The sequence below is a fragment of the Hyaena hyaena genome, unplaced genomic scaffold, assembly GCF_003009895.1.
Source record: "Hyaena hyaena isolate Hyena2069 unplaced genomic scaffold, ASM300989v1 scaffold_573, whole genome shotgun sequence".
Taxonomy (NCBI): domain Eukaryota; kingdom Metazoa; phylum Chordata; class Mammalia; order Carnivora; family Hyaenidae; genus Hyaena; species Hyaena hyaena.
The window spans coordinates 297,838-307,785 of record NW_024081211.1 but is presented as its reverse complement, the minus strand read 5'-3'; the positions used below and the strand labels follow the sequence as shown (position 1 = coordinate 307,785).

General features: G+C 37.3%; 1 protein-coding gene across 1 annotated transcript; it reads right to left on the bottom strand.

Moving 5' to 3' along the window:
- Positions 1–4,476: 4,476 nt before the first annotated feature.
- Positions 4,477–4,919, bottom strand: LOC120248295 (60S ribosomal protein L36a-like). The gene has a single exon (XM_039256599.1). It carries the CDS (start codon positions 4,903–4,905, stop codon positions 4,585–4,587), a length of 321 nt encoding a protein of 106 aa, XP_039112530.1. The 5' UTR covers positions 4,906–4,919; the 3' UTR covers positions 4,477–4,584.
- Positions 4,920–9,948: the final 5,029 nt, after the last annotated feature.

The window sequence follows — 9,948 nt, the reverse complement described above, 5'->3', positions numbered from 1 at the left end:
CATTATTCTGCTTATTATAAGATCATAACTGACAACATAGTTAATTGCATGATGAATTTTTAAAAATAATATTTATAAAGTACGTTGTAAGTTACCAAGCACTTTTCCAGCATTACCTCCTTTAAGCCTCCAAACACCGCCAAAAGGAAAGCACTTTTATTCTCATTTTGCCAGTAGAGAAAAAGCCTTAGAGAGGTTCAATAACTTGCCCAAGGTCAGAAGCTGAGAGATGAAAGAATAGACTTGACCCCAGACCTACCTGATGCCAAAGACCAGTTGTCCTCATGGGAAATCGATCTCAGGTCTAGCCACCCAATAAAATAAATTCCCTGGGTGACACCGTGATTCCTCTTGTGTGTATGGAAACCATACACCCTACACTGGTTCCTTATTACTTTGGCCAACTAAATCATCTCTTCTTTTTTTTAAAGAATTATTTCATTGTTTTTCTTTGTAATTCTTAGGAAAATGTCAAGCAATAGACAAAAGTACAATGTAGAAAGTTTTAAATATAACAAAATTCTACCTCCCAGTTTAATTCCTGAAAATCAACTCCTTTTAAAGAGTAAAATAATTGATAATACGCAATGTTGGTGAGGAGATATAAGGCAGACACATTCATATCCTGCTGGTGCAAAAAAAATTAGGGAAAGTCTTTCTGGAAAGCCACTTGGCAGCTAAGAGGAGTTTTTAAGATGTCTGTCCCTTTGACTTTGCAATATTAGTTCAAGGACACTGTCTTACATAATCAGAAAAAGAGACAGAAATTTATAATTTTTATAAATCATCTTATAAATTTATAGCAAGATTTATTTATAAAAGAAAAAGAACACTCAAAACTAGAAAAATTTTAAATTGTGATGCATACAAACAATAAAATATCACACGTCATTAAAAACCAAGCTACTTATGATATACTTTAACTGGAAAAAGAGCCAGTCGCCCCTCTTTATTCTAACTTTTAAACTACTTGACATAACTTCTCCCAGAAAACTTGCAAGAATACTACAAAGAATTCTTCTCTACCATCACATGGATTTACCAATCAACATTTTGCAACATTTACTTTATCTTTCTCTCTCTATCTTTTTGTCTGTCTGTCTGTCTGTCTGTCTCTCTCTCAGACACACACACACACACACACATACATTTTCTGAACAGTTTGAGTAAACTGCATACATCATGACCCTTTACTACTAAGTGCTTCACTGTGCGTTTCCTTAGAACAAGGGCATTCTGTTATATAGCCACAATATAATGACTAAATCAGGAAATTTCATGCTTGCACCGTAATATTTTTTGACTATATTATCCAAGGAATGCCCTACATAGCTACTTTTGTTTTTCAGGTCCAGTATGTAATCCAGGATCATTCACTGCATTCAGAAGTATGTCTCTTTAGTTTCCTTTAATCTGAAACAGTTCCTCAGCCTTTGTTTTCCATGACATTGACTTTTTTAAGTAATACATGTATTTTGTAGATTTCCCTTCAACTTGTGTTTGTCTTCACTTGTGATAAGAACACTATAGATGATATTGTGTCTTTCTCAGTGCATCATATCTGTAGATACATAAGGTCGATTTATCACTTTATTGGTATGTTAAATGTGGCTGAACTGTGAGGAAATGTCAGGTTTCTCCACCGTGGAGTTCTTTCCTATTTATTAATTTCTTGGATTCCTTAAAAGTATGTATATATGCATCACTTCATCAAGCTTTCATCTACTATTGTACTATTTATAGATTGTTTTTCTGAATTGGCTATTTTGGTCATTAGGTCATGAAATAGTGACCTCTATCCTTCCTGGCTTTCTCCTTTAAAGAAGAGATTTTCTTTTACTATTTACTCATTTCTTTTTTTACTATTACTATCGACTTACAATTCCTATTTTATTCAAAGGCCCTATGACAGTCAACTTGATGAGCCATGGGATGCCCGCACATTTGGTTAAATATTATTCTGGATGTTTCCATGAGGGTGTTTCAACTGTGGTTAACATTTAAATTAGCAGATTGAGTAAAGCATATTGCCTTTCTTATGTTTTTAATAGGCTAAATGGCCATTTAAATCTTCTCCTGTTGAGTTATCTTTCACGTCTTTTGCCCACCGTTCTATCCAGTTTTGGTTATCTTCCTTCTTTAACATATGAGGCAACAGACTCAGGGAAGAGGAACAACCCAAGGTTATATTATACATGTAGGAATTGTTGGAGCTGAAACTGGATACTGACACTATAAGGAGAAAATTGCACAAAAAATTTTTTTTGTTTCTGTTTTTGGAACTATAGACTTAACTCTTCAAATCTTCGGCCACAGTAAACATATGTTACCTAGATAATTAAGAGAGAAAATGCACTAAAATTAAAAGGAAGGAAGGAAGGAAGGAAGGAAGGAAGGAAGGAAGGAAGGAAGGAAGGAAGGGAAAAAAAGCAAGCAAGCAAGCAAGCAAGAAAGTAAAGCCAGCTTCTCCCTGAGTCACAACAAATTTCAACAGTCATCCAGAAAAGTCTATACCCGGAAGGTGGAAATAGCCAAGCATGTAGGCTGCCAGTTGTCAGAGGCCATAGGAATTTGCCATATTTGTGTTCATTTTCAATAAAAAAGTAACAACAGAGGGAGACACAAGAAGAAAATATTGGTAAGGTGAATGAGCATACTGAAACCAAGCAACAAATGGGAGGCACACCCTCTACAATCAGTGGCTTGAGATTCATCAGAGAAATAAGAGGAAAGGAGGAGAGGGCACTGAGCAGTAAGACAGAAATCTTAGAGATGGCGGCAGCGTCTACGGTGAAGTTCTCAGCACAGAGAAGAATGTAAAAGGAATGCAACCAGTCTGCGTCCTCAGAACTGAAGGATGGCCATCTGAGGAGGTGAGAGGTAAGTAGATTCTTCCACTGAGCAGTGGCTCTCACCCCCTACAGATGAACATCACCAGAGGAACGCTTAAAGCAAATATATGCCTGGAGCCCACCTTTGGAAAATTAAATCAGAATTTCACGGATGGGATATAGAAATCCTTTTGGGAAGCACAGGTCTATCCAGCATACAAGAGGGCTTTCTTGGAAGTTTTCAAATATTCTTTCAAGGATAAAAGAATGAGGCTAGATTTATATTTTAACTCAACAAGTCATCCCATCAGTGTATATAGAGATTATATTATCATTATCTTCTCACCATCACCAACCACGCCACCACTGTCATCACCACCATGATTACTACCACTACTATCATCACCAACCAGTGTCACCACCACCACTAGCATCGCCAACACCACCATCATCACCACCACCACCATCACCACCATCATAATAACTCCCATTTAGTGAATACTCTACTACACCCCAGATCCTATGCCAGGCACTTTATACTGTTTATATATTCTAATTTTATAGCAACTCTTCACAGTAGGTATTATTATCTTTACTTTAGATTCATGAAACTAGGTTCAGAAAAATTAAAAGATTTACTCAAGTCAGGTCTTGACATACTTTCCATCCCATGAATGCACCATATTGTTCACATTTATCAACTTCAGCAATTACACTTATTTTATAGTAAGTAAAGGCAATTCTACTTTGAGATATACTCCCAATAGAATTGAATGCCTATGTCTAAAATAAGACTTGTACAAAAATATTCATAGCAACTGTAGCAATTCTATTCATAATAGCCCCAATCAGAAACAACGCAAAGGATAAACAAATTGTGAGACACCCACACCATGCCATTCCACTCAGCTTTTAAAAAGAACAAGCTCCCAAAGTGATACACACAACAACATGGGTGAATTTCAAAAACATTTCATGGAACAAAACAAGACAGACACAAAAGAGCCCATACCGTATGGTTCCATTTATATGAATTTTGAAAGACAAAATTAATTCCTAGTGCTTGAAATCAGAATAGTGGTTCTACCTAAGGGGAAGATGCATGTATACAGATACGTAAATGTATACATATGTAAAAATCTACTATTATGCATTTGAGATGTATGCATTTTATTTCATAAAAAAGAGACCTCAAGTGAGTATTGTCATTAAAAAATAAATAAAAGGAAGCTCACTCAAGGCCACAAAGCTTACAGGTGAGCCAATACAACAGAACCCAGGTTTGTCTGAGACAAAGACTATGATCTATAAATAGGGCCATTTTCTCCTTAAATGTGTATTAAGTCCCCCCATTCAAGTATCACAGTGACTCCACAGAACTGAAAACAGTCCATATGCTTCACCTTAACCTTAGGAGAATGATTAAGTAAGTTATGGTATGCCCTCACAAGGAAATATAATTCAGCCACTAAATGATGATTATGAAGATTTTAAAGCAATAAAAACAAATGCTTATAATCTAAGGTATGTAAAATGAAGCAGAATACTGAATTGTACCTATCTAAATGATTGTAAATCTGTAAGCATTAAGAATGTAAATATGTAAAAACTAGATAAGAGCATTTTTTTTTCCCCAAAAAGGAAATTTTATTGAGGGCACTAGTTTATTTCACTCAAAGGACCAACTGTAACCAAATGAAGTGAACATAACCTCAAGATTTTATTGTCTTCATAATGTAACAAAATACAAAGCTTAGAACTGGATCACTTGGCCCTTTCTCTTTTTATGTCCTCCCAGTTCAAAATGCTTGCATCTCTTAATAGCCAGCATTCTCTTAGATCTGCAGTTGGGCTCAACACATTCAAGCCTCAGCACAATCTTCTTTGTAGTCTTAGACTTTTTTCGGAAAATCGGCTTAGTTTGTCCCCCATAGCCACTCTGCTTCCTGTCATAACGCCGCTTTCCCTGGGCATAAAGAGAATCTTTGCCTTTCTTGTACTGTGTCACTTTGTGGGGTTGGTGCTTGCCACACTTCTTGCAGAAAGTCCGGCGGGTTTTAGGAACGTTCACCATGGCTGCGAGAAGGCTATCGGCAAGGAAAGTAGATAAGAATATTTTAAAATGCTTTAGTTTCAACTGAGCGATTGTGGATGATTTTTTTTTTTTTTTGGTATTACAGAAGTTCCATGATTATTACAATATTATCTTGACAGTATATTACAAAGGACTCAAAAAGTATGAAATCTTTAAAATCACCAAATGTTATATTTCCAGTGAAATATACCTAATGAGTTCTTACTTTTTGCCTTTAATTATTTATTGCTCTTAGAGGGTAAGGTCAGTTTTAATTTGTTATGTACATGCTCAATTTTGTTTTTTACTCAAGTGTTAGTCAAGAGAAACAAAATATTTTGTATTATCAATTTAAAATAAAGACATACACTTCCATTTAATGTGGCAGACTGAACACATATATTTTTCTCTGCTTCTTTCCCAAATCTTACAAAAATGTCAATAAGAGAATAAAATAGTACAGCTGATGAATGGATTAACAAAATGTGCCACATCCATACAACCGAATATTACTTGGCCATAAAAATAAATAAATAAATAAATGAAATGCTAATATATGCCACTATGTGGAAGACCCTTAAAAACACTGTGTTACATGAAAGAAGCCAGTTACAAAGGTCACATAGTTTATGACTCTATTTATAAGAGATATCCAGAAGAGATAAACACATTGTGACAGCAAGCATATTAATGGTGGCCAGTGGCTGGGGTGGGGGCCAGATAGTGAGTAACTGCTTAATGGGTATGAGGACTCTTTAGGGGATGATGAAAATGTTTCAGAACTAGATAGGGCACAACATTGTGAATATACTGCATGTTACTGAAGTATACATTTTCAATGGTTAATTTCATATTATGCGAATTTTATCTCAATTTTTTTAAATGACCACACTAGATGAGAGATGAGTACAAAATTTAGAAGATGGCAAACAAATGGCAGAAATGGAGAAATGGCAGCTGACTCACAGAGCAGAGTAAATGAAACTTACATGTGGTTTACTGGACATTTCTTCTCCAGGGAAAATTAACAGCTGAGAAAAAAACTAACTATCCATAAAGTCATAGCACATTCCTCCCTGTCAATGTGTAATAAGAGACTTTTAGATGCCTCACTCCTAAATATGAATGAAATTGGTACCAGAAACCATAAGACGTTTGAGGAAATTATATACTCATGAAATAAGAACAAAATGCTATCTTTTGCAGAGTATTCAGAAAGCAAGAAATAATGTTTAGAATTAAATATATGGCAGAAAATTAAAAATTCAAAAGAATGTTGAGAAAATATAACTGAGAAGTGAACAATATAGAAGGTAGGATGCAGAAGAGAGAATAAAGATAGAGGGGTAGACTGAATACTGACCGACAAAGAGATGCACATCCTAATTCCCGGAAGCTGTGAATGTTACCTTATACGGAAACAGGGACTTTGCAAGTGCCATTAAATTAAGAATTCTTAGGGGCGCCTGGGTGGCTTAGTCGGTTGAGCGTCCGACTTTCGCTTAGGTCATGATCTCGCGGTTCGTGGGTTCGAGCCCCGCGTCGGGCTCTGTGCTGACTGCCAGCTCAGAGCCTGGAGCCTGTTTCAGAGTCTGTGACTCCCTCTCTCTCTGACCCTCCCCGGCTCACGCTGTCTCTCTCTCTCCTAGAAATAAATTTAAAAAAAAAAACATTTAAAAAAAATTAAGAATTCTTACATAGATTGTCCAGATCATCCAGGTGGGTCCTAATTGCAATCACAAGTGCTCTTATAAAAAGGGGGATGAAGGGAGATTATACACACAAGAGGAACAGGCAGTGAGACCACACAGGCAGACCCCGGAATCAGGTGACCACAAGCCAAGGGATGCCTCATCCCCTTTGGAGGCAGGGATGTGTGGGTAGGTTCTTGTTTTATTATTTTTGTTTCTTCTTTGGTGGTCTGTTTGTTTTGTTTGCTTGTTTCTTTTATCTTTATATAAATGTTATCAATAGAAGAATCCCTGAAAAAGCCAACACAATTTTTGCGGGTTCATCAGAGCCCTGCTGACTTTCTGGGCTTTCACCTGCCATTTATGTTATTCTTTCACCCGCCCTTTATGTTATTCTTTCACCCGATTTTGCACAAACCCTTTTCTGCATCCCCAGTCCATTACAGGGCTATATCCAGCCCTGATTGGCTAGCTGGCTTCTGGTGTTACAGATGGAATAGTGCCGCAGCCTCCAAAACTGCTCAATAAACTAAGAGATGCCTCGCTTAATGATAATCATAACAGTTACTTTCTGCTTACTGAGTTAGCACTGACAAGCATTATCTACATGTTTTAATAATTTTTACTGGAAAACACACCATAATAAAACTAGAAACCAGTCAATATTTTTCCTGCAATTACAAATGAAATTACTCTTCCTGGAGTTAAGTCAGTGCCAATTGCCTATTGCAACAAATACAAAGAAATCGGAGAACAACCCACTCACTCAGTGAGAACTGGGTCTGCACACAAATAGACAGAAAAAATCACAAGTGGAATTTTTGAAATACGTAGCATTCAAGTCACAAACTTTAAACTTTCTTTTTGAAGGAGCCAACAACAAAAACTCCATTAAGCATGTAGCCAAGGACTGTAATTTCATCTCTAAATATCATAAACTCGAGTCACGTGCGTAATTATGCAGACAGTATCAAAGACCTTTTACTCATGATGATGGATGCGATCTTGGCTCACAGTCCTTTTCATGATATATGGGGTTTCACTGCTTCTAGGAACTTAACATTCTCCTAATTGTTTTGTCTTTCAGTGATAAAAGGTAGCATCCAAAACAACAACAACAAACAAACAAGACAAACAAACAAAAAAACCCAAGGGTACACCAACTGACCTCCTGAATGAGAGCAATCCAGTCTTTCCTATCCCATAAGATTTCATGTAGTAACTGAAGTTTGGGGAGGACTCAGAACTGCCAGTTTCTGATGGGATCTGGGTGGATACTTTTCATTACAAAACAGAGTCTGTGAACTACCATTGTTAGAAAACATGGAAGGGAAAATGTCGACTTGCCATATATCCCCACTTTACTCAATATGTATTTATGTATGTGCATATGCACGTCCACCTTCTTCCAGAAAGAATTGAATGCATCCTTGACATTTCTCCATCTGTACAAAGCAATTCATTCCTAGTTCCTTCCACAACCTGCAAATATTTACTTCTATCTCCAACCCAGGGAAATGTAACAATAATATCTAAATCTTCTGGAAACTTACTATCTTGGAAGAAAATGTTTTTGTCTTTCTAATTAAAGAAATGCATATCACAGAAAAGTCTGGAGAGGTGGAGAGTGTTGGAGATGTTGGCTATGATAGAAGAAAAAAACTTTGAAGGAATTGGGAAATTAAAAAGAGCCATCATTAAGGTAGATACAAGACCCTTTCAAATATAATGTTTAGGATAGATTTCCAAGTACACACACTATAGATTCTACACATGATTGGATCACAACTTCATTGGACTTCAAAAAAAAAGGAATTAAAAACAATAGTCCTTGGGAATTGGTAAAATTTCCTGAGAGATCATCGGACTACTAAAGGCTATGGAAGTGGTAGTGTCCAAGTCTGTGTCCCTACAAAGTAAAGGGGAACCAGCTAAATCTGAGTTATAGCAGGGAGAGATGGGGAGAAAATTACACTAAGGCATACACATATATATGATATACTGATATATGATATACAGAAAATAAGAAAGACTAGAGGAGGGGAGAGATCTAGTGGCCATGAGTAGGTTGTGGACCCTGCTTGGGTGGATGGTGGGAGGGAGGTCGTGTCTTTACTGTTCTCTTTTTGTCCCTAATCTGTACTTAAGAGCCCTTTGTGGCTGCCCCATAACCCCCTGATAGGGGCCTGGAACCTTAGACTGGAGTGTGCATTCCCTGTGGCCCCATTGCCCAAGACATGAGTATGCTTCAAATGGTAGAGAACATTGGCTGATTCCTTCTGCCTTTTAGTGGATCCTGGGTCTTTGGTTCTATCTTCTATAATTTGTGTAGGATTTATGTCTTAATCTTGTCTTGTTACTGCCTCCAGTGGAATTCAAAATTTGAAAAAGACCATGACACGAATCAGGTAGGGGAATTCTGGAGCACCTGGGTGGCTCAGTCAGTTAAGCGTCTGACTTCAGCTCATGTCATGATCTCATGGTTCATGGGTTCGAGCCCCACATTGGGCTCTGTGCTGACAGCTATCTCAGAGCCTGGACCCTATCTTCAGATTCTGTGTCTCCCTCTTTCTCTGACCCTCCTCTGCTCATGCTGTCTCTATTTCTTTCTCAAAAATAAATAAAACATTAAAAAAATTTTTTTTTAAGGTAGGGGAATTCTAGGTCTAGCTCACAAAAGAGATTGACTCTTGTTTTTTTTCTTTTTTTCTTCCTTCCCATTTCTCTAAATCGATTATCGAAACAGACAGACACCTGGAATGGGAACTCCAGGGAAAGATTAGGACAGCTAGACTAGGAGAGCATCTTGGGCAGGGCAAAGGTGATGAGGACTTCTTTCCAAAGCTTGCAGACCATATACCTGTAAGAGGACTACCTGATAGAGGGCTCCAGAGTAACTCCAAACACCATGGTTCAGTTTGGTTTATTAGAAGATTCTGGAACACTTGAAGCAAACAGGTCCTCAACATCACTCTTCAGCTGTGTTCCCATCTCAGATGTCACTAAACCAAGCCTTCTCATTTTGTTAGCACTCATCTATAAGAAATGTTGAGCCCCCAAAAGCCTCTAATTGGATCCTACTGCATCTATCCTAAGAAAGCAGAATCCTATAGAATGGAGCACAAATGTTCTTAAAGATCTGAGATTCTGTGTCCCTCTTCAGTAGAGGATGGCTGTCTGAAATACCAATGATGATCACATACAGAAAACCTCTTTGAGTTTTCCAGGAAAGATCAGTAGAAAATACATCCATCCACTTTAACAATGAATAACACAGAAAGAAGTCACAATTAAATCAATGCAGAAAGTCACATAACTCATTCAATAATGAACATCTTCAACTTGCTTAGAA

Coding starts and splice junctions, on each gene's coding strand:
- LOC120248295 (XM_039256599.1), bottom strand. CDS start 4,905: ATGGTGAACGTTCCTAAAACCCGCCGGACTTTCTGCAAGAAGTGTGGC.